A 26100-nucleotide genomic window follows, 5' to 3' on the forward strand; every position below is an offset into this window, starting at 1 on the left:
TCCTTTCATCCCAAACCTCCCACTGTACCAGATACAGACAATGACATTGCCGATCTACCTTCATATGGTAAGGGAGCAGGATCAGTGCTCCCTTACTATGTAAAGACAGTTTCAGTCTGTCCTCAACTGCAGTCTCTGCTGTCAAAGCTGAAAGCCAAAGTGCTGGACTCAGGTACTATGGTATAATGCAGTATGCTGGGCAAATAACTGTGTGAAGCATTTGGCTTAAGGGGTTAAATGGCCACTAAAGTCAAAATTAAAGTTTCATGATTTAAGTTAATTACACTTTCTTCTTAGACATTAAACTGAATACAAATTAAGCTGATCATTTTGGCAATAGGTGCTAATATAACAATTGCAGCCTTCACATAAACATACTTTCTATTAATAATCTTTATTGCTCTATAAACACTACATTCTTGAATAGAAAATTAATTGAGCAAGCAGCCCTGTTGTCAAACATTCATATTACAGATACAAATCTTTTACATACTGATACATGAATTATTGGCTGCAATAAAAACTGCAATCAGTATCAATAACTTTATTGGTACATAATAGAATACAGAAAAAAATAATAATAATACATTACTGGAAACAAATAGACTTGTCTGCAAGTAACATGAATTCTATTCATTACTGAACCAGGGAGTTTTACCTTGGTCCTCGGAGGAATGCTGGAGATGTTCTCTGACTTAAAGTCGCTCTTGTTTTTTCGGCACAGAACCACGGTTATAATGATAATTATAACTGTAACTACGGCAATAGGGGCTAGCACGGCAGCAATGATCCATAAGTTGTTTGGAGGGATATTTACGACAGCTTTAAAAGGAAACAAAATGACGTCAATTTGACCTTAATCATACCACAAATTCATAAATAACTTGTTAGTTTGCTTCTCTATTCTCTGGATCAAGTAACAATACAAATACAATTAAATTTTATTATTCTATAGTTTGACAATCTATATATGGTCACTAATATTATGTAGTTTAACAAAATAATTTAAATCTAATGCTTAAAACTTATTCTCAACTATGGTATTCACACACCATGCTGCATCACAGCCCTTAGCCTAGATTGTCACACAGATTTATAATCGAGGGTGAAACAATTCCAAACTGCTCATAGTTTCTTTCTTTGAACACAACATTTCTTTAAAAAAAAATATAGATTACAAGTGGTGTGCTACAGTTATAAGCAATATCACAACCGCGCTAACTTGCATGCGTATTACAAGTTGAAAAGTAAATAGAACTTGTGCTCGTCGAGTTAGCGTGACTGAAGACCTAGCGTAAAGTGTAAGGGGTAGAAAATGTGTACCAAACACAATATGAATACATTTAAATAAATTGTTACGTTCATATATACAGTTTCTGATAAAAAATATAGTCACATCAATATTAATAAAATCATTTTATAAGGGTTAAAAGTATATGATATATGACAAGGTATTTGACTAGAAAGGGCTACAATGTGTATATACGCAATAAGTTAGGTGGTTTTTTTTTTTTAAAGTGCACTCTATTGAAATCTATGGGGAGAAGAAGTTTACGCGCGGGTGAAAAAAATAAAATAAAAAGACAATGCAATCATGCTTAGTTTGATTTTTAAATGAGTAGTAGTAGATTTTTGTTCTAACAAATTTCCAAGTTACTTCGATTTTCCCTGCCCCCTGTATCATGTGTATCATAAGCCAATCAAAAACACATATATGTATATTATATTATAGGCATATATAAAATATATCAAGGTAGTCACAAGACATAGCTGGTATTAAAGGGACATTAAACCACTGAGTATAACAACAGACTACAGTAGCATGGTTACTACTCATGCTATTGGTTTTCCTCTAATACTTGCAGCTCTCTAAAACCAACTCTCTTACTTTAACCTATTACAGAAGCCAGTTAGTAAAGCTCTGCATTTTTAAACAGTGTGCCGCCATCTTTGTACGCACATATTGTTGCATCCTGTGACAGAAGCAGTGCACTTTGACAGATCAGTAATGTTGCTGGCTTTTTGACAGCTTTACCTTGCACTTTAGATTACCTCACACAATAGAAAGCAGAGGAGTTACAATTTTGCAAGTTTTTTTTACTCAGTCTAAAAGTTACAAATACATAACATATATAAATAAGCCCTCAGGAATAACACAGAGAAATGCGGCCACTGCAAAAATGTACAGCTCCCTCACTGTATTGTCCACTCTAAACTGAGGTGCATGATATGGCTTGTCAAGAAGACAACAATGTCACTGATCTGTGATGAATGTGCACCATTTCTGTCATAGGGAACAACAATGCTTAACTTCCAAGATGGCGGTGCCCAGTTTGAAGATGCAGAACTTCAATAAACAGCACTTTTGAAGTGTTAAGAAAAGTGAATAAAATTGAAGAGAGATACAGAAAGAGGAGGAAAAACAATAGCATAGTAAATAGTAAACCTGTTACTACAGTTGTACCCAGCAGTTTAATGTCCCTTTAAATAAATCCTAAATTATGTAATAGTCACTTATTAATATCCAAAATTTTAGAACCTTCTTCACCCTTGAAAGGAAGCATATTATATTCCTGTAAAATCTATATTTCCTTTAGTTAAAAATCACACAGTTAGATTACGAGTTTGGCGTTATGAGTGAAAAAGTATCGTTATGGCCCATAACAATGCTTTTTCCCTAACGCCGCTATTACAAGTCTTGTCAGAATAGCTGTTGCACACACTTTTTTGGCCATCACGTAACGTCAGTAACGCACTTTAAGAAAAGTCCTTTTTCAATGGGACTTCCATAGCGCCGGTATTACAAGTTTTGCTGTGAGGCCAAAAAGTGAGCGGTACAGCCTAAAATGACAAGATCTGTACCGTCATCTAAAGTCAGTAGTTATGAGTTTTATGCTAACATAAAACTCATAACTAAAGTGTTAAAAAGTACACTAACACCCATAAACTACCTATTAACCCCTAAACCGAGGCCCTCCCACATCGCAAACACTATAATAAAATTATTAACCCCTAATCTGCCGCTCCAGACATCGCCACCACTGAAAAAATGTATTAACCCCTATTCCGACGCTTCCTGACATTGTCACCACTATAATAACCCTATTAACCCCTAAACCGCCGCCCTCCCGCATCGTAAACACTATTTAAATATTATTAACCCGTAATCTGCCGTCCGCCCACACCGCCACTATAATAAACCTATTAACCCCTAAACCTAACGTAACCCTAACTTAAATATAATTAAAATAAATCTAAATTAAATTTACAATTATTACCTAAATAATTCCTATTTAAAACTAAATACTTACCTGTAAAATAAAACCTAAGATATCTACAATATAACTAATAGTTATATTGTATCTATCTTAGGTTTTATTTTTATTTCACAGGTAAGTTTGTATTTATTTTAACTAGGTAGACTAGTTAGTAAATAGTTATTAACTATTTTCCAACTACCTAGCTAAAATAAATACAAACTTACCTGTAAAATAACACCTAAGCTACCTTACATTAAAACATAACATTACAATAAAATAAATTAAATTAAATTAATACAATACATTTATCTAAATTACAAAAAAATAAACACTAAATTACCCTAAATTTGGGGGGTTTGGTTGGGTGGGTGGTGGGTTTTACTGTTGGGGGGTGTATGTATTTTTTTTACAGGTTTAAGAGCTGATTTCTTTGGGGCAATGCCCTGCAAAATGCCCTTTTATGGGCCATTGGCAGTTTAGTGTAGGCTAGGGTTTTTTTATTTTGGGGGGGCTTTTTTTTATTTTTATAGGGCTATTAGATTAGGAGTAATTCTTTTTTATTTTTTATAATTTCGTTTTTTATTTTGTGTAATTTAGTGTTTGTTTTTTGTAATTTAGATACATGTTTTTTATTAATGTAATTTATTTAATTGTAGTGTAAGGTTAGGTGTTAGTGTAACTCAGTTTAGGTTTTATTTCACAGGTAAATTTGTATTTATTTTAACTAGGTAGCTAGTAAATACCTAGTTAAAATAAATACAAACTTACCTGTGAAATAAAAATAAAACCTAAGATAGATACAATGTAACTATTAGTTATTTTGTAGCTAGCTTAGGTTTTATTTTACAGGTAAATATTTAGTTTGAATAAGAATTATTTAGGTAATAATTGTAAGTTTTATTTAGATTTATTTTAATTATATTTAAGTTAGGGGGGTGTTAGGGTTACGTTAGGGTTAGGTTTTGGGGTTAATAGGTTTATTATAGCGGTGGTGTGGCCGGCCGGCCGATTAGGGGTTAATAATCTTTAAATACTGTTTTTTATTTATGTGGCGGTGATGTTAAGGGTGGCAGATTAGTGGTTAATAGTTTTATGTAGGTGGCGGCGATGTCGGGGGCAGTAGATTAGGGGTGTTTAGACATGGGGTTTATGTTAGGGTGTTAGGTTTAAAGGTATCTTTTTCTTTCCCCATAGACATCAATGGGGCTGCGTTACGGAGCTTTTGTTTCCGCGATTGCAGGTGCGAGGCTTTTTTTTTTGACTGCTCTCCCCATTGATGTCTATGGGGAAATCGTGCACGAGCACGTCAAAGCAGCGCTTGTATTTGGGTGAGGTATGGAGCTCAACGCAACCATATCGCCCGTACAAGCTTGCTTTTTGTAAACCTGTAATAGCAGCGCTATGAAAGGTGAGCGGTGAAAATAACGTACAAGAAATTAGCGAGCAGCCATAACACAAAACTCGTAATCTGGCTGACAGTAAATTTTTAATTTATATATCCTGTCTCCAACTTTTAGGAGAAGGTAAAAAAACAGTATCTGGAGATAAAATGTAAATATCTGGAGCATGGTAATGCTGATCATTAATAACAATTTATGTGGTTTTTAGAAGTCATTGGACCCAGAACAAGAGATCAGAGAATGCCTAAGCATCAGCAAAAAGATACTTTAAAGGGATATGACCCCCGCAAAAACAAACAAACAAACAAATATTCTGATTTAGAAAGAGCATACAAGTTATAAAAAGTTTCAAATCTACTTCTATTATCAAATCTACAGGTGTCTGGAGCACTGCATGTCAGGACATAGTGCTGCCATATAGTGCTCTTTCAAATAGATAATATTCTTGCTAAACTGCTGCCATATAGTGCTCCAGACAGAGTCACGCTCCTGAGCATACATCCCTGTTTTTCAACAAAAGATACCAAGAGACAAAGAACATTTGACAATAGTAGTAAATAAGAAAATTGTTTAAAATTGCATACTCTGAATCCTGAAAGGAACATTTTGGGGGTTACATATGGCTTTATTTTTGCTTTCCTATTCTCGTCTTGCTTTGAACCTTTTCCTCCATCACTTTCAATACAAAGGTAAAAGATCTTATGTCCCTTCACAAACCAAAAAAGAAAACAGTCAAATAAAAAAATGAAATGTTCTTACATTCAGCTTGAACCCGCACAATATAGCCCAGAGTTAGAGCCATGGTCTGTGGATCAATGGTGCTTAGCTGTTTTGCAGCCACTGTTCCGGGTAGTGCTTGTCCGTCCTTCAGCGCATAATAAGTAAGTTCTGCTGCTTTGTTTGCACCTGTCAATCGCAGCATTTTTACCATCTGTAAATCAAAAACCACATCCAATTAGCATATATAATCCAGGATGTTGATACAGGACAATCTTCATGGGTTCTAATATCCGGACTTCATAGCCTAATCAAGCTTGCAACAGGGCCATTTAAAGTTTTCTTGGCAAGCTATTGGTCAAAAAAAAAGGTGCCTTAAAGGGATATAAAACTGTTTTATTGTTGTAATAATTAAAGCACTAAACAGTGGGTTATATTTTATAGAAATTGTTGCACTGCTTATTCATCATTTAAAAAAAAACAGCCTTTTATTTCTTGTTTTTTAAACTTTATTTTGCAGTGTCCGTTACTTCTTGTCACAGCCCTACAAGAAGGCTGGGGTATCTAAAAGAAAGCATATCTAGCTTGATGTCAAAAATCTTTTACAGCAATTTACAAGTGGAGCTGTATTTAACGCTCACGTGCTAACTTCACTAAAAGTAAGCTTTTTGCACGCGTCGTATAATACTCGTATTACAAGTTGAAAGGAAAAGATTTTCCTTTGCTCGCATTCTAACCAGATGCACGCAAAAAGCCAAAGTTAGGATATAACACCCTACTCGCACACATATTCTCAAGTGCGCTATACAGACATGAAAATATAAATATTTCACATTCCAATGTTCTATAGCAAAATATCTTCTATTTATTTATAAACACATATTTCTACATGTATCTGATGTTTTTTTGCAAAGTATATATATATTTACAGGTGAAACTCGAAAAATTTGAATATCGTGCAAAAGTTCATTTATTTCACTAATGCAACTTAAAAGGTGAAACTAATATATGAGATATACTCATTACATGCAAAGCAAGATAGTTCAAGCCGTAATTTGTCATAATTGTGATGATTATGGCTTACAGTTCATGAAAACCCAAAATCAGCAATCTCAGAAAATGTGAATATTGTGAAAAGGTGCAATATTCTAGGCTCAAAGTGTCCCACTCTAATCAGCTAATTAAGCCATAACACCTGTAAAGGGTTCCTGAGCCTTTAAATGGTCTCTCAGTCTGGTTCAGTAGGAATCACAATCATGGGAAAGACTGCTGACCAGACAGTTGTGCAGAAAACCATCATTGACACCCTCCATAAGGAGGGAAAGCCTCAAAAGGTAATTGCAAAAAAGTTGGATGTTCCCAAAGTGCTGTATCAAAGCACATTAATAGAAAGTTATGTGGAAGGGAAAAGTGTGGAAGAAAAAGGTGCACAAGCAGCAGGGATGACCGCAGCCTGGAGAGGATTGTCAGGAAAAAGCCATTCAAAAGTGTTGGGGACTTTCACAAGGAGTGGACTGCATCAAGAGCCACCACACACAGACGGATCAAATGTCGTATTCCTCTTGTCAAGCCACTCCTGAACAACAAACGTCAGAAGCGTCTTACCTGGGCTAAAGAAAAACAGACCTGGTATGTTGCTCAGTGGTCCAAAGTCCTCTTTTCTGATGAGAGCAAATTTTGCATCTCATTTGGAAACCAAGGACCCAGAGTATGGAGGAAGAATGGAGAGGCACACACTGCAAGATGCTTGAAGTCCAGTATGAAGTTTCCACAGTCTGTGTTGATTTGGGCAGCCATGTCATCTGCTGGTGTTGGTCCACTGTGCTTCATTAAGTCCAAGGTCAACGCAGCCATCTACCAGGAGATTTTGGAGCACTTCATGCTTCCTTCCGCAGACAAGCTCTATGTGGATGCTGACTTCATTTTCCAGCATGACTTGGCACCTGCCCACACTGCCAAAAGCACCAAAACCTGGTTTAATGACCGTGGGATTACTGTGCTTGATTGGCCAGCAAACTCGCCTGACCTGAACCCCATAGAGAATCTATGGGGCATTGCCAAGAGAAAGATGAGAGACATGAGACCGAACAATGCAGAAGAGCTGAAGGCCGCTATTGAAGCATCCTGGTCTTCCATAACACCTCAGCAGTGCCACAGGCTGATAGCATCCATGCCACGCATTGAGGCAGTAATTGCTGCAAAAGGGGCCCAAACCAAGTACTGAGTACATACAGTATGCATGCTTATACTTTTCAGAGGTCTGATATTGTTCTATGTACAATCCTTGTTTTATTGATTGCATGTAATATTCTAATTTTCTGAGATTGTGGATTTGGGGTTTTCATGAGCTGTAAGCCATAATCATCACAATTATGACAAATCACTGCTTGAACTATCTTTCTTTGCATGTAATGAGTCTATTTCATATATTAGTTTCACCTTTTAAGTTGCATTAGTGAAATAAATGAACTTTTGCACGATATTCAAATTTTTCGAGTTTCACCTGTATTTATAAATACTTAGAAAATATTCCCCTATGTGCAGAACATTTGAATGTGAAATATTTATAGTAAATATACAGTATAACACTTTATTGAATATGAATATTGCATAATTATGCTTTTTCATGTTTTCATCTACTTGACAGCAAAGGGCTCCAGTGCACTTATATACGTCTATATGTATGTACGTATGTATTTATGTGTTTATATGTGTATATATGTTGGTAAATACATATAAAAACACATATATACAGTATCTAACAAAAGTGAGTACACCCCTCACATTTTTGTAAATGTAAAGTAGTGAGTGTACAGCCTGTATATCAGTGTAAATTTGCTGTCCCCTCAAAATAACTCAACACACAGCTATTAATGTCTGTTGGCAACAAAAGTGAGTACACCCCTAAGTGGAAATGTCCAAACTGGGCCCAAAGTGTCAATATTTTGTGTGGCCACCATTATTTTCCAGCACTGCCTTAACCCTCTTGGGCATGGAGTTCACCAGAGCTTCGCAGGTTGCAACTGGAGTCTTCTTTCACTCCTCCAAGCTGGTGGATGTTATAGACCTTGCGCTCACCAACCTTCCATTTGAGGATGCCCTGCAGATGCTCAATAGGGTTTAGGTCTGGAGACATGCTTGGTTAGTCCCTCACCTTTGCCCTCAGCTTCTTTAGCAAGGCAGTGGTCGTCTTGGAGGTGTGTTTGGGGTTGTTATCATGTTGGAATACTACCCTGCGGCCCAGCCTCCGAAGGGAGGGGATCATGCTCTGCTTCAGTATGCCACAGTACATGTTGGCATTCATGGTTCCCTCAATGAACTGTAGCTTCCCAGTGCCGGCAGCACTGATGCAGGTCCAGACCATGACACTCCCACCACCATGCTTGACTGTAGGCAAGACACACTTGTCTTTGTATTCCTCACCTGGTTGCCACCACACACGCTTGAAGTCATCTGAACCAAATAAGTTTATCTTGGTCTCTTTGGACCACAGGACATGGTTTCAGTAATCCATGTCCTTAGTCTGTTTGTCTTCAGCAAACTGTTTACAGACTTTGTTGTGCATCAACTTTAGAAGTGGCTTCCTTCTGGGACTACAGCCATGCAGACCAATTTGATGCAGTGTGCGGCATATGGTCTGAGCAATGACAGGCTGAGATCCCACCCCTTCAACCTCTGCAGAAATGCTGGCAGCACTCATACGTCTATTTCCCAAAGACAACCTCTGGATATGGCGCTGAGCACATGCACTCAACTTCTTTGGTCGACCATGGTGAGGCCTATTTTGAGTGGAACCTGTCCTGTGAAACCACTGTATGGTATTGCCCACCATGCTGCAGCTCAGTTTTAGGGTCTTGGCAATCTTCTTATAGCCTAGGCCATCTTTATGTAGAACAACAATTCTTTTTTTCAGATCCTCAGAGAGTTTTTTGCCACGAGGTGCCATGTTGAACTTCCAGTGACCAGTATGAGAGAGTGTGGGAGCGATAACACCAAATTTAACACACTTGCTCCCCTTTCACACCTGAGACCTTGTAACACTAACGAGTCACATGACACCGGGGAGGCAAAATGGCTAATTGGGCACAATTTAAACATTTCCACTTAGGGATTTACTCACTTTTGTTGCCAATGGTCTAGACATTAATGGCTGTGTGTTGAGTTATTTTGAGGGGACAGCAAATTTACATTGTTATACAGGCTGTACACTCACTACTTTACATTGTAGCAAAGTGTAATTTCTTCAGTGTTGTCACATGAAAAGATACAATAAAATATTTACAAAAATGTGAGGGGTGTACTCACTTTTGTGTGATAATATATATATATATATATATATATATATATACACATACATACACACACAAACATATGTATATTGATGTTAAAGCCCTTTGCCTGCCTTTTTTCTCTAATACCTGAGACCTCATATCTTTGAGCCCGTATAACTCTTTTGTGCAATTTTTAAAATATATATATTTCATTAGATAGTGTTATTATGAGTGTAACTTTGCATTGTAATGTATTTTTTTTTGTGACAATTTTTTGTTTCACAAAACAGTTAACCAGAGCTCTGAGGACACGCTATCCTGATGCGTGCTAACTTCAATTGCAATCAAACGATCGTGTTTACTGTCAACTTGTAATACGAGTGCTACACCTAGGGTTGCTACCTCAGCCATTTTTTCCTGGACATTTAAGAGTTACACATGCTGCAGGGAGGAACATGAATAGTCCTGTCCAGGATCACTGTCCCAGGTTGCAATTCAATTACCCCTCTGCACACCCTGCAGCCTGTGTAACTCATAAGTGTCCAGGAAAACATGGGTGAGGTGGCAACCCTAGCTACACACATTTTCGCACTGTGCGTAACTGTTAGCACGCAACTCAGAATCTGGCAAGTGCTAGAGAAATAGGAAGTCTTTTTTCCCATGCTCAGAAGAGGCAGAATGCAACTTAAATTATCAACATGTCAGCTCTCTCATCTCGCTGACTGGCTACAATGAAAAAAAGTTCTTATATTTTGCAAGAAAATAAGTAACTTGTTTGCTTTTTTTTTAATACAATCTGTTTCTTCTTACATTAAATTTGATTTAACGCCTTCGCTACCGGGAATTTCAGAGAAAAATAGTTAGTATTTTTGCTATCACTCCATTAAAAAAAAAAAATAGAGCCTTTGTTTGTTTGTTTTTTACCTATGAAAACTACATATATTTCTAAATCAAACGATCGTGTTTACTGTCAACTTGTAATACGAGTGCTACACCTAGGGTTGCTACCTCAGCCATTTTTTCCTGGACATTTAAGAGTTACACATGCTGCAGGGAGGAACATGAATAGTCCTGTCCAGGATCACTGTCCCAGGTTGCAATTCAATTACCCCTCTGCACACCCTGCAGCCTGTGTAACTCATAAGTGTCCAGGAAAACATGGGTGAGGTGGCAACCCTAGCTACACACATTTTCGCACTGTGCGTAACTGTTAGCACGCAACTCAGAATCTGGCAAGTGCTAGAGAAATAGGAAGTCTTTTTTCCCATGCTCAGAAGAGGCAGAATGCAACTTAAATTATCAACATGTCAGCTCTCTCATCTCGCTGACTGGCTACAATGAAAAAAAGTGCTTATATTTTGCAAGAAAATAAGTAACTTGTTTGCTTTTTTTTAATACAATCTGTTTCTTCTTACATTAAATTTGATTTAACGCCTTCGCTACCGGGAATTTCAGAGAAAAATAGTTAGTATTTTTGCTATCACTCCATTAAAAAAAGAAATAGAGCCTTTGTTTGTTTGTTTTCTAAAGTAGACAACTTACAGTATTGATCTAGGTGCATTTTGGTACTTTTGATGCAACTATTTAGCCGCTAAATATGATCATATAGAAAAAAAATTGTTAACTTTTGTGGGTTTCTCAGTGAAATTATTTAAACACAACTAATGCAATTGCAAGACAAATAGTTGTAAAATCTTCTCTGAGATCCATTTTGTTCAGAAATAGCACAGGAGGCCACTAATTGCAGCTGCACACAACACTTCTGAAATTCCTGACAATGATGGGGTTAATCAGCTTGTTACTATTTGCTTCAGTGTAGGGATTACCCTCCCACCTGATATCTCCTAACCCTGATCGTTACCTGATCCCTCGCAAACATCCCTCTTCTCTCCTCCCCCCACTGGTCACCACCATCTAAGGTACTTGCAGACAATCTGCCAATATGCAATTTAGGGCTTTTTTTAATTAAAATAAAAAATAAAATAATATTTCAGTAGTGTAGATGCCTCCTCATCCTACCACCTCTCTGCCCCCCCCCCCCCAAACAGCTCTCTGACCCTGCACTCTCCCACTGCTCCCTGCCATATTTGTTACTGGCAGAGAGTGTGCCAGTAACAAATTAGTTTTTTGCTTAATTGTTGTTTTTTTCTTCTGTGGTGTAGTAGCACCCTCCCCCCTCCAAGACCACCTTTTTCTGTAGTGTAGGATCCCTCCTCCAGCCGATATTGTTTCATAGTGTAGAGCGCCATCTCTCCCTCTCCCCTGTCTAATATTTTTACAACATGACAGCTCCCATTGTTTTATAGACACTAAGGCCTAGATTTGGAGTTCGGCGGTAAAAGGGCTGTTAACACTCCGCGGGCTTTTTTCTGGCCGCACCATAAATTTAACTCTGGTATCGAGAGTTTAATCAAATGCTGCGTTAGGCTCCAAAAAAGGAGCGTAGAGCATTTTTACCGCAAATGCAACTCTCGATACCAGAGTTGCTTACGGACGCGGCCAGCCTCAAAAACGTGCTCGTGCACGATTCTCCCATAGGAAACAATGGGGCTGTTTGAGCTGAAAAAAAACCTAACACCTGCAAAAAAGCAGCATTCAGCTCCTAACGCAGCCCCATTGTTTCCTATGGGGAAACACTTCCTACGTCTGCACCTAACACTCTAACATGTACCCCGAGTCTAAACACCCCTAGCATTACACTTATTAACCCCTAATCTGCCGCCCCCGCTATCGCTGACCCCTGCATATTTTTTTTAACCCCTAATCTGCCGCTCCGTAAACCGCCGCAACCTACGTTATCCCTATGTACCCCTAATCTGCTGCCCTAACATCGCCGACCCCTATATTATATTTATTAACCCCTAATCTGCCCCCCTCAACGTCGCCGACACCTGCCTACACTTATTAACCCCTAATCTGCCGAGCGGACCTGAGCGCTACTATAATAAAGTTATTAACCCCTAATCCGCCTCACTAACCCTATCATAAATAGTATTAACCCCTAATCTGCCCTCCCTAACATCGCCGACACCTACCTTCAATTATTAACCCCTAATCTTCCGAGCGGAGCTCACCGCTATTCTAATAAATGGATTAACCCCTAACGCTAAGTCTAACCCTAACACTAACACCCCCCTAACTTAAATATAATTTACATCTAACGAAATAAATTAACTCTTATTAAATAAATGATTCCTATTTAAAGCTAAATACTTACCTGTAAAATAAACCCTAATATAGCTACAATATAAATAATAATTATATTATAGCTATTTTAGGATTAATATTTATTTTACAGGCAACTTTGTAATTATTTTAACCAGGTACAATAGCTATTAAATAGTTAAGAACTATTTAATAGTTACCTAGTTAAAATAATAACAAATTTACCTGTAAAATAAATCCTAACCTAAGATATAATTAAACCTAACACTACCCTATCAATAAAATAATTAAATAAACTACCTACAATTACCTACAATTAACCTAACACTACACTATCAATAAATTAATTAAACACAATTCCTACAAATAAATACAATTAAATAAACTAGCTAAAGTACAAAAAATAAAAAAGAACTAAGTTACAGAAAATAAAAAAATATTTACAAACATAAGAAAAATATTACAACAATTTTAAACTAATTACACCTACTCTAAGCCCCCTAATAAAATAACAAAGCCCCCCAAAATAAAAAATTCCCTACCCTATTCTAAATTAAAAAAGTTACAAGCTCTTTTACCTTACCAGCCCTGAACAGGGCCCTTTGCGGGGCATGCCCCAAGAATTTCAGCTCTTTTGCCTGTAAAAGAATAAATACAATACCCCCCCCCCAACATTACAACCCACCACCCACATACCCCTAATCTAACCCAAACCCCCCTTAAATAAACCTAACACTAAGCCCCTGAAGATCTTCCTACCTTGTCTTCACCATACCAGGTTCACCGATCCGTCCTGAAGAGCTCCTCCGATGTCCTGATCCAAGCCCAAGCGGGGGCTGAAGAGGTCCATGATCCGGTCAAAGTCTTCATCCAAGCGGGGCAGAAGAGGATCTTCCATCCGATTGAAGTCATCATCCAGGCGGCATCTTCTATGGTCTTCCATCCGGAGCGAAGCGGCAGGATCCTGAAGACCTCCAGCGCGGAACATCCATCCGGACCGACGACTGAACGACGAATGACTGTTCCTTTAAGGGACGTCATCCAAGATGGCGTCCCTCGAATTCCAATTGGCTGATAGGATTCTATCAGCCAATCGGAATTAAGGTAGGAATTTTCTGATTGGCTGATGGAATCAGCAAATCAGAATCAAGTTCAATCCGATTGGCTGATCCAATCAGCCAATCAGATTGAGCTCGCATTCTATTGGCTGTTCCGATCAGCCAATAGAATGCGAGCTCAATCTGATTGGCTGATTGGATCGGCCAATCGGATTGAACTAGATTCTGATTGGCTGATTCCATCAGCCAATCAGAAAATTCCTACCTTAATTCCGATTGGCTGATAGAATCCTATCAGCCAATCGGAATTCGAGGGATGCCATCTTGGATGACGTCCCTTAAAGGAACAGTCATTCGTCGTTCAGTCGTCGGTCCGGATGGATGTTCCGTGCTGGAGGTCTTCAGGATCCTGCCGCTTCGCTCCGGATGGAAGACCATAGAAGATGCCGCCTGGATGATGACTTCAATCGGATGGAAGATCCTCTTCTGCCCCGCTTGGATGAAGACTTTGACCGGATCATGGACCTCTTCAGCCCCCGCTTGGGCTTGGATCAGGACATCGGAGGAGCTCTTCAGGACGGATCGGTGAACCTGGTATGGTGAAGACAAGGTAGGAAGATCTTCAGGGGCTTAGTGTTAGGTTTATTTAAGGGGGGTTTGGGTTAGATTAGGGGTATGTGGGTGGTGGGTTGTAATGTTGGGGGGGGGGGGTATTGTATTTATTCTTTTACAGGCAAAAGAGCTGAAATTCTTGGGGCATGCCCTGCAAAGGGCCCTGTTCAGGGCTGGTAAGATAAAAGAGCTTGTAACTTTTTTAATTTAGAATAGGGTAGGGAATTTTTTATTTTGGGGGGCTTTGTTATTTTATTAGGGGGCTTAGAGTAGGTGTAATTAGTTTAAAATTGTTGTAATATTTTTCTTATGTTTGTAAATATTTTTTTATTTTCTGTAACTTAGTTCTTTTTTATTTTTTGTACTTTAGCTAGTTTATTTAATTGTATTTATTTGTAGGAATTGTGTTTAATTAATTTATTGATAGTGTAGTGTTAGGTTAATTGTAGGTAATTGTAGGTAGTTTATTTAATTAATTTATTGATAGGGTAGTGTTAGGTTTAATTGTAACTTAGGTTAGGATTTATTTTACAGGTAAATTTTTTATTATTTTAACTAGGTAACTATTAAATAGTTCTTAACTATTTAATAGCTATTGTACCTGGCTAAAATAATTACAAAGTTGCCTGTAAAATAAATATTAATCCTAAAATAGCTATAATATAATTATAATTTATATTGTAGCTATATTAGGATTTATTTTACAGGTAAGTATTTAGCTTTAAATAGGAATCATTTATTTAATAAGAGTTAATTTATTTCGTTAGATGTAAATTATATTTAAGTTAGGGGGGTGTTAGTGTTAGGGTTAGACTTAGCTTTAGGGGTTAATCCATTTATTAGAATAGCGGTGAGCTCCGGTCGTCAGATTAGGGGTTAATAATTGAAGTTAGGTGTCGGCGATGTTAGGGAGGGCAGATTAGGGGTTAATACTATTTATGATAGGGTTAGTGAGGCGGGTTAGGGGTTCATAACTTTATTATAGTAGCGCTCAGGTCCGCTCGGCAGATTAGGGGTTAATAAGTGTAGGCAGGTGTCGGCGACGTTGAGGGGGGCAGATTAGGGGTTAATAAATATAATATAGGGGTCGGCGATGTTAGGGCAGCAGATTAGGGGTACATAGGGATAACGTAGGTGGCGGCGATTTGCGGTCGGAAGATTAGGGGTTAATTATTTTAAGTAGCTGGCGGCGACGTTGTGGGGGGCAAGTTAGGGGTTAATAAATATAATATAGGGGTCGGCGGTGTTAGGGGCAGCAGATTAGGGGTACATAAGTATAACGTAGGTGGCGGTCGGCAGATTAGGGGTTAAAAATTTTAATCGAGTGGCGGCGGTGTGGGGGGGACCTCGGTTTAGGGGTACATAGGTAGTTTATGGGTGTTAGTGTACTTTAGAGCACAGTAGTTAAGAGCTTTATGAACCGGCGTTAGCCAGAAAGCTCTTAACTCCTGCTATTTTCAGGCGGCTGGAATCTTGTCGTTAGAGCTCTAACGCTCACTTCAGAAACGACTCTAAATACCGGCGTTAGAAAGATCCCATTGAAAAGATAGGCTACGCAAATGGCGTAGGGGGATCTGCGGTATGGAAAAGTCGCGGCTGAAAAGTGAGCGTTAGACCCTTTAATCACTGACTCCAAATACCAGCGGGCGGCCAAAACCAGCGTTAGGAGCCTCTAACGCTGGTTTTGACGGCTACCGCCGAACTCCAAATCTAGGCCTAAAACTTTACACTTATTTTCTAAATGTTTAAACAGCTAATGAAACTTAAATATTTTGATGCTATATTTAAAGCACGCTTTGCTTTCAGTTTTCAATGTGTTTTTGACTTTAGTCACTACTGTACTCACCTGAACAGTGTAACTGCCAACTGTTGTTGCTCGCCTGAATCGTCTAGTTTGCTGTTGAGACAGCTGAAATAAATTAGCCAATCTTTCTTCCATTGTTCTCGCAAAACTTTGGTTGTTACTTCCTAAGGACGCGTCGTCAACGCCTAGAAGTACTACAATATAAACATAGATTATTATTGTTGTTATTCAATAGCGTAAATAATTATAAACAATCAACTATAATAGCACTGCTAAGTGTAAAATAACAAACATATTCCTGTATTTTAAATGTAACATTTTTACCTTAAAAATTAAAATGTAGTATGTCAGCGTCAGTTGCCCACTTTCTACGAATAGTCATTAGCTTACACTTACATCCTACTGATGCTAACAGTCAATGAGGATTAAAGGGACATTAAACTCTAAATACATTTTATATTTTTATTCCCTGCCTTTCTCTAGTCATGGGTGCCGCCATTTTGAAATTTATCTTTAACTACATTCCAGTGCTGACCTGTTTGCACATGTGCTGTAACTCTCCTTCAGATATCTGCAGTGTAATCTAGGTTCTATAATGGCAGCATCCATGATTAGATTGAAGTGCACAAAATGTAGTTACTGTTAAGTGTCCCTTTAACAGGAACTACCTATCAGTAAGAGGTACACAAATGCTACAGCTGTACAGCTGTATTAGTTTCAATTTAAAGGGACAGAAAAGCCCAAAATCTTCTTTCATGATTTGGGTAGAACATAAGATTTTAAACAACTTTCCAATTTACTTCTATTATCAAATTTGCTTCATTATCTTGTTATCCTTTGCTGAAGGAACAGCATTGCACTACTGGCAGCTAGCTGATTATATCTAGTTAGCCAATCACACAAATATGTGCAGGCACCAATCAGCAACTAGCTCCCACTAGTGTAGGATATCTATATTCTTTTTTAACAAGGGGTACCAAGAAAACAAAGCACATTTGAAAATAGAAGTGAAATTAAAAGTGTCTTAAAAATACATGCTCTATCTGATTAATGCAAGTTTAATTTCTTTCCTATCCCTTTAATTATTAAAAATAAATCCTTTACAATTTTTAATGAAAACAATCAGCATGTTTAGAATATGCTCTTTTGTATGGACGAGAGATAACTGTTTCTTTGTGCAGGGGTTACTATATTCCCATACACTTAAAAAATAAAAAAAAAATCTGCATCTTCAGAACAGGAATATATTTCTGTGTTTATTCACTTTGTAACAGAGTTCCAATGTAAGTAGTGCAAAAATGACACTAACAAATTTCAGCAAGTAGGTATTGTACAATATCCCTTTACAAGATCACAAATATCAGTGGTAATTGGGATGAGCATTCTTAATTCTTCACCTAAAAAATCTACGTTTGCTCAAACAGGCAGCCGCTAATCAAGAAAGTAACAGGTTGTTATATCACATATCATATATTATGATGACTGCAGTTTGACAATTTGGCTGTTGTGTTGCTGGAATAGCAGAAACACTCAGGTGACATTCAGGCAGTGTTTAAATAACTATTGTTTGGAGCACGCAGGAATTCTAGAATACTCACTGCAAATAGCACAAGGAAATACATTGTGAAACTTAGTAATAAGTAAAGTACGTGCATTGTTTAAGCACAAGTAGTATGTAAACTTCTAAACTGGACTGGAGTTTGTTTTTATTTATTCTAATCTTTATCTGTTGACTTTTGTATGATTGTGAAAAAAGGGAAATTGTAGCAGACAAAGGAGCTGCCTGTTTTTGTTTGCTGTGCATGTAGTATGCTTACATAATGTTGTACAAATATGAAAACATTCTGCGTAGAACTAGTGACAGTTCTATTAGAGAACAGGTTTTGTAAGGCATATTTTTACATATTATTTGCTCTAAAAGGGACACAGGGAGAGTTTTGTGGACAAAATGAAGTATTTGAAGGGACAGTAATGCATATGCAAAATTATGCGTAACGCAAAAATAATTATGATTAACTTTATCTAATTGTGCAGTCTTTTTACATGCAAACATACTGAGGCACCAGTTCCTACTGATCATGTACAAGAGTTCACAGTGAATCCATACAATGGGACCGAATTATCAAGCTCTGAATGGAGCTTGATGCCCCTGTTTCCGCACGAGCCTTCAGACTCGACGGAAACAGCAATCTTTAGACCGCTGCTCCATAACTAGTCCACCTGCTATAAGGCTGCGGACATCAATCCGCCCGATCCTATACGATCGGGCTGATTGACACCCCCAGCTAACGGTCGATTGGGTGCAAATCTGCAGGGGGCGGCATTGCACTAGCAGTTCACCAGAACTGCTTGTGCAATGATAAATGCTGACAGCGTATGCTGTCGGCATTCATCATTGTTTGTCAGAAATGATCCACTGAGCGGATCATGTCGGACAGACCGATGATAAATTGGCCCCAATATATGAGACTGTGATTTGCTGATGGCTGTCACGTGATACAGTAGGCAGAGAAATGGAAGAAATTTCAAATTTGTCAGAAACATCTACTGCTTATTTGAGTTTTTTTATTATGTATTTGTTAAATATGCAATTCTGCTGTATTTAAATGGTTCTTTCATTCATTAGAGTAGGTTGTTTTTGTATTACTGACTATAGGTCCCTTTGTGTTTATAGTGACAGTCTACTCCAGAATTTTTATTGTTTAGGAAGATAGACAACCTCTTTATTACCTATTCCCCAGCTTTGCATAACAAACATGGTTATATTAATATACTGTTTTACCACAGTGATTACCTTGTATCTAAGCGTCTGCAGACTGCCTCCTTGTTTCAGTTCTTTTGACAGACTTGCATTTTAGCCAATCAGTGCTGACTCCTAGGTAACTCCTTGGGAGTGAGCATAATTTTATCTAGATGGCACACATGAACTAGCATTGTCTAGCTGTAAAAACTGTCAAAATGCACTGAGATAAGAGGCACCCTTCTAGGGCTTAGAAATTAGCATTTGAGCCTACTTGGTTAGCTTTCAACAAAGAATACCAAGAGAACAAAGCAAATTTGATGACAAAAGTAAATTGGACAGCTGTTTAATATTGCATGCCCTATCTGAATCATGAAAGTTTAATTTTGATTAGACTGTCAATTTAAATAAGTAGATAAAGTCATACTCAGTTCCACAAGCAATTGCTCATTAACAAGCCACCCTCAGATTGATTTACTCTTCAGAGATAAGTGGATTTTTGAATTGAACATTCTTAATGCTATGTTGAAGATGGAGTGGAGATTAGGGATGGGAGAATGTTTTTTTACAACATTCGAAAAATGAAACAAATTTTAACATTTATTTGCTTGTTTCTAATTTTGAATGTTTGTACAACATTCTAACATTTGTTTATCGTAATACTATTTCTAATACTTTCTTTAAATGCAATATTCGAATATTCGAAATAGAAACATTCAAATTGATGTATTTGTATCTATTATGTTTCAATTTACTAAAATTCCCTAATACATGAACTATTCAATTTCTGAATAGTATTTGTTAAACCGAATGTTACATTAAAAATTTTGAATGTGGACATTCAATCTAAATAAGAACATTCAAAATCAAAAGTGACATTCGAAAACTGTAAAAAGCATTTTGGTTATAGAATTTTTAAGAATATTCATGTAAGCTGGGAAAAAGGCTTCCCCAAAACAGAACTGAAACCCAATGGCAGGAGAAAAAAGTCCCAAAACTACAAACCAGACAGGGAGTAAAGAAAATACTTGGTCAGGATATCCACGGTCAGGGCAGGCAGCAAGAAGCAAGGTCGAATTAGAAGCCAAAGGTCAAAAGCCGGGAGGTCAGGATATTGGAAAGGACTCAAGAACAAGTACAAGGAAACAGAATTTATGCTTACCTGATAAATTACTTTCTCCAACGGTGTGTCCGGTCCACGGCGTCATCCTTACTTGTGGGAATATCTCTTCCCCAACAGGAAATGGCAAAGAGTCCCAGCAAAGCTGGCCATATAGTCCCTCCTAGGCTCCGCCCACCCCAGTCATTCGACCGACGGACAGGAGGAAAAATATAGGAGAAACCATATGGTACCGTGGTGACTGTAGTTAGAGAAAATAATTCATCAGACCTGATTAAAAAAACCAGGGCGGGCCGTGGACCGGACACACCATTGGAGAAAGTAATTTATCAGGTAAGCATAAATTCTGTTTTCTCCAACATTGGTGTGTCCGGTCCATGGCGTCATCCTTACTTGTGGGAACCAATACCAAAGCTTTAGGACACGGATGAAGGGAGGGAGCAAATCAGGTTACCTAAACGGAAGGCACCACGGCTTGCAAAACCTTTCTCCCAAAAATAGCCTCCGAAGAAGCAAAAGTATCAAATTTGTAAAATTTGGCAAAAGTGTGCAGTGAAGACCAAGTCGCTGCCTTACATATCTGGTCAACAGAAGCCTCGTTCTTGAAGGCCCATGTGGAAGCCACAGCCCTAGTGGAGTGAGCTGTGATTCGTTCAGGAGGCTGCCGTCCGGCAGTCTCATAAGCCAATCGGATGATGCTTTTAAGCCAAAAGGAAAGAGAGGTAGAAGTCGCTTTTTGACCTCTCCGTTTACCAGAATAGACAACAAACAAAGAAGATGTTTGTCTGAAATCTTTTGTAGCCTCTAAATAGAATTTTAGAGCACGGACTACGTCCAAATTGTGTAACAAACGTTCCTTCTTTGAAACTGGATTCGGACATAAAGAAGGTACAACTATCTCCTGGTTAATATTCTTGTTAGAAACAACCTTTGGAAGAAAACCAGGCTTAGTACGCAAAACCACCTTATCTGCATGGAACACCAGATAGGGCGGAGAACACTGCAGAGCAGATAACTCTGAAACTCTTCTAGCAGAAGAAATAGCAACCAAAAACAAAACTTTCCAAGATAGTAACTTAATATCTATGGAATGTAAAGGTTCAAACGGAACCCCTTGAAGAACTGAAAGAACTAGATTTATACTACAGGGAGGAGTCAAAGGTGTGTAAACAGGCTTGATCCTAACCAGAGCCTGAACAAATGCTTGAACATCTGGCACAGCTGCCAGTCTTTTGTGTAGTAAGACAGATAAAGCAGAGATCTGTCCCTTTAGAGAACTTGCAGATAATCCTTTCTCCAAACCTTATTGTAGAAAGGAGAGAATCTTAGGAATTTTTATCTTATTCCATGGGAATCCTTTGGATTCACACCAACAGATATATCTTTTCCATATTTTATGGTAAATCTTTCTAGTTACCGGTTTTCTGGCCTGAACCAGAGTATCTATCACAGAATCTGAAAACCCACGCTTTGATAGAATCAAGCGTTCAATCTCCATGCCGTCAGCTGGAGGGAGACCAGATTTGGATGTTCGAACGGACCCTGAACAAGAAGGTCCTGTCTCAAAGGTAGCTTCCATGGTGGAACCGATGACATATTCACCAGGTCTGCATACCAAGTCCTGCGTGGCCACGCAGGAGCTATCAAGATCACTGAGGCCCTCTCCTGTTTGATCCTGGCTACCAGCCTGGGAATGAGAGGAAACGGTGGAAATACATAAGCTAGGTTGAAGGTCCAAGGTGCTACTAGTGCATCTACTAGAGTCGCCTTGGGATCCCTGGATCTGGACCCGTAGCAAGGAACCTTGAAGTTCTGACGAGACGCCATCAGATCCATGTCTGGAATGCCCCATAATTGAGTTAGTTGGGCAAAGATCTCCGGGTGGAGTTCCCACTCCCCCGGATGGAATGTCTGACGACTCAGATAATCCGCTTCCCAGTTTTCCACACCTGGGATGTGGATCGCAGATAGGTGGCAGGAGTGATCCTCCGCCCATTGAATTATTTTGGTCACTTCCTTCATCGCCAGGGAACTCCTTGTTCCCCCCTGATGATTGATATACGCAACGGTCGTCATGTTGTCTGATTGGAATCTTATGAATCTGGCCTTTGCTAGCTGAGGCCAAGCCCTGAGAGCATTGAAGATCGCTCTTAGTTCCAGAATGTTTATCGGGAGAAGAGACTCTTCCCGAGACCATAGTCCCTGAGCTTTCAGGGATTCCCAGACCGCGCCCCAGCCCACTAGACTGGCGTCGGTCGTGACAATAACCCACTCTGGTCTGCGGAAGCTCATTCCCTGGGATAGATGGTCCAGGGTCAGCCACCAACGGAGTGAATCTCTGGTCTTCTGATCTACTTGAATCATTGGAGACAAGTCTGTATAGTCCCCATTCCACTGTTTGAGCATGCACAGTTGTAATGGTCTTAGATGAATTCGTGCAAAAGGAACTATGTCCATTGCTGCAACCATCAACCCTACTACTTCCATGCACTGCGCTATGGAAGGACGTGGAACAGAATGAAGAACTTGACAAGTGCTTAGAAGTTTTGACTTTCTGACCTCTGTCAGAAAAATCCTCATTTCTAAGGAATCTATTATTGTTCCCAAGAAGGGAACTCTTGTTGACGGAGACAGAGAACTTTTTTCTATGTTCACCTTCCATCCGTGTGATCTGAGAAAGGCCAGAACGATGTCTGTATAAGCCTTTGCTTTTGACAGGGACGACGCTTGTATTTGAATGTCGTCCAAGTAAGGTACTACTGCAATGCCCCTCGGTCTTAGAACCGCTAGAAGGGACCCTAGTACCTTTGTGAAAATCCTTGGAGCAGTGACTAACCCGAATGGGAGGGCCAAAAACTGGTAATGTTTGTCCAGAAAGGCGAACCTTAGGAACTGATGAAGTTCTTTGTGGATAGGAATATGTAGGTACGCATCCTTTAGATCCACTGTAGTCATAAATTGACCTTCCTGGATAGTGGGTAGAATCGTTCGAATGGTTTCCATCTTGAACGATGGTACCCTGAGAAATTTGTTTAGGATCTTCAAGTCCAAAATTGGTCTGAAAGTTCCCTCTTTTTTGGGAACTACGAACAGATTTGAATAAAGTGAATTAGAAAAAAAGAGGGCGCCACATAGCGTGATATTGTTGACTCAGAACCCAAAATAGGTGATAGATGTTAAGGCTTACCAAAGGTAATGGCACCGTGTAACTGGTGCTGACAGGCAGGCTAACACTTTCAGTGGTTAGCACACTGGGTGATCTCCGGCAATCTGTGCACAGGTGGTATTCAGTGTTTCCTTAATTGGCGTCTGTGCGGCTGCTAGCTGAGACGCTGCGGTATCGCAGACACTTAGAAACCTTTACCAGGAAGGCTCAATACAGAGAACAAAAGCAGGCAAAGAACAACTTCCGTGTATTTAAAATCAATAAATTTTAATCCATACAAACTGCTACGCGTTTCTAGACCATAAACCGGTCTTTTCTTCAGGCATACAAAAATGGATATCCTTTTTCCCAAAGATCAGAGGAGCCTTGCTGCCCGCACATTTGACTGTTTCAGAAGACACAGCACCATTTCCTCACATGGATTAGTATGGTTTGTCCATAAACATTAAGTACTTACACCATTTAATATTTCTGTCAGCGCACCCCGCTCTCGGTTCCCCACGGGGTTCCTTTTTGTTCTTTAGATTTGAATAAAATCCCATTCCTTGTTCCTTTATTGGAACTGGGTGTATCACTCCCATCTTTAACAGGACTTCTACACAATGTAAGAACGCCTGTCTCTTTATTTGGTTTAAGGATAAGTGAGACATGTGGAACCTTCCCCTTGGGGGTAGTTCCCTGAATTCCAGAAGATAACCCTGAGAAACTATTTCTAGTGCCCAGGGATCCTGAACATCTCTTGCCCAAGCCTGAGCAAAGAGAGAGAGTCTGCCCCCTACTAGATCCGGTCCCGGATCGGGGGCTACTCCTTCATGCTGTTTTGTTAGCAGCAGCAGGCTTCTTGGCCTGCTTACCCTTGTTCCAGCCTTGCATCGGTTTCCAGGCTGGTTTGGGTTGTGAGGCATTACCCTCTTGCTTAGAGGATGCAGAATTAGAGGCCGGTCCGTTCCTGAAATTGCGAAAGGAACGAAAATTAGACTTATTCTTGGCCTTGAAAGGCCTATCTTGTGGAAGGGCATGGCCCTTTCCCCCAGTGATGTCTGAGATAATCTCTTTCAATTCTGGTCCAAATAGAGTTTTACCTTTGAAAGGGATGTTAAGCAATTTTGTCTTGGATGACACATCCGCTGACCAAGACTTTAGCCAAAGCGCTCTGCGCGCCACGATTGCAAACCTTGAATTTTTCGCCGCTAATCTAGCTAATTGCAAAGCGCCATCTAAAATAAAAGAGTTAGCCAACTTAAGTGCGTGAACTCTGTCCATAACCTCCTCATATGGAGTCTCTCTACTGAGCGACTTTTCTAGTTCCTCGAACCTGAACCACTCTGCTGTAGTGACAGGAACAATGCACAAAATGGGTTGTAGAAGGTAACCTTGCTGTACAAAAATCTTTTTAAGCAAACCCTCCAATTTTTTATCCATAGGATCTTTGAAAGCACAACTATCCTCGATAGGAATAGTAGTGCGCTTGTTTAGAGTAGAAACTGCCCCCTCGACCTTAGGGACTGTCTGCCATAAGTCCTTTCTGGGGTCGACCATAGGAAATAATTTCTTAAATATAGGGGGGGGGGGGACAAAAGGTATGCCGGGCTTTTCCCACTCCTTATTCACTATGTCCGCCACCCGCTTGGGTATAGGAAAAGCGTCGGGGTGCACCGGAACCTCTAGGAACTTGTCCATCTTGCATAATTTCTCTGGAATGACCAAGTTGTCACAATCATCCAGAGTAGATAACACCTCCTTAAGCAGTGCGCGGAGATGTTCTAATTTAAATTTAAATGTCACAACATCAGGTTCAGCTTGTTGAGAAATTTTTCCTGAATCTGAAATTTCCCCATCTGACAAAACCTCCCTCATGGCCACTTCAGATTGGTGTGAGGGTATGACAGAACAATTATCATCAGCGCCCTCCTGCTCTTCAGTGTTTAAAACAGAGCAATCGCGCTTTCTCTGATATTGTTATGTTAGGTGCAAGTATTTGATATCCTTAACTGCAGGACCACTCAGTCTCACACCAAACCTTTAGGTTCATTAGATGTAATCAAGAACCTAGTTTTTGCTCATAGATCTGAGGGTCACTGCTGCATGGATGCAGAGTGAAAGAAATGAGATTTAAAGATATGTTATCCCGATTGCAATAGCAGTTTGCAATATGCAGATAATTATAGAGAGAGGAGGAAATGAGAATTAAAGGTATATTATCCCGATTGCAATAGCAGTTTGCAATATGCAGATAATTATAGAGATAGTAGATAAAAGAAAGGTAAATATAGATTAGTGTTAGTATGTGAATGTCAGCCTCAAATAACACAGGTTGCAACCAGGAGGTGTTTCTATGTAAATTAAGCAGGAGAGCTCTATAACGGTTATATTGATTTTAGTTAGCAGGCAATCCTTAGTTAGTCTATAACGTTGTTAGTATTCATGTAAACAGCAGGCAGTCCTTCACAATCAACAGTATGATATTTGATAATGCACATAGAATATTAAAGCACAGTTCGTCAAGCTGAAGCGATAGAAATTACAAGCAATCAGATTGTTAAAGGTAGCTGAACTTGCATAAAACGTCACACTGTATAACATGCAGGAAAGTCCTTTAAAGTAGTAAGTGAATTAAGGTATATACGTTACCACCTTCAGAGAGTAAGAAATAGTAACGGTTACCGCAGCTTCAAGGTGAGTTACTATTAAGCACAGGAGTTGGTTGTTTGCAGCCAGAGTGAGAGAGAGCTCCTGAGACTTACGGTGACGTCAGACGCCGATACACGGCTTCAATGTATAAGCCGG

The 26100-nt window shown here is 39.1% G+C and overlaps 1 protein-coding gene across 1 annotated transcript in view; it reads right to left on the bottom strand.

The window, feature by feature from the left end:
• The window catches only part of KIAA1549L (KIAA1549 like), a 316552-nt gene that overhangs the window by 153310 nt on the left and 137142 nt on the right, over nucleotides 1-26100 (bottom strand). The window contains exons 8-10 of the mRNA XM_053689305.1: nucleotides 16330-16481; nucleotides 5420-5591; nucleotides 659-822 (exon numbers count right to left, since the gene is read on the bottom strand). Of these exons, the coding sequence (XP_053545280.1) occupies nucleotides 659-822; nucleotides 5420-5591; nucleotides 16330-16481 (488 nt within the window). The remainder of the gene's footprint in view (nucleotides 1-658; nucleotides 823-5419; nucleotides 5592-16329; nucleotides 16482-26100) is intronic.

The sequence above is a fragment of the Bombina bombina genome, chromosome 7, assembly GCF_027579735.1.
Source record: "Bombina bombina isolate aBomBom1 chromosome 7, aBomBom1.pri, whole genome shotgun sequence".
Lineage (NCBI taxonomy): Eukaryota > Metazoa > Chordata > Amphibia > Anura > Bombinatoridae > Bombina > Bombina bombina.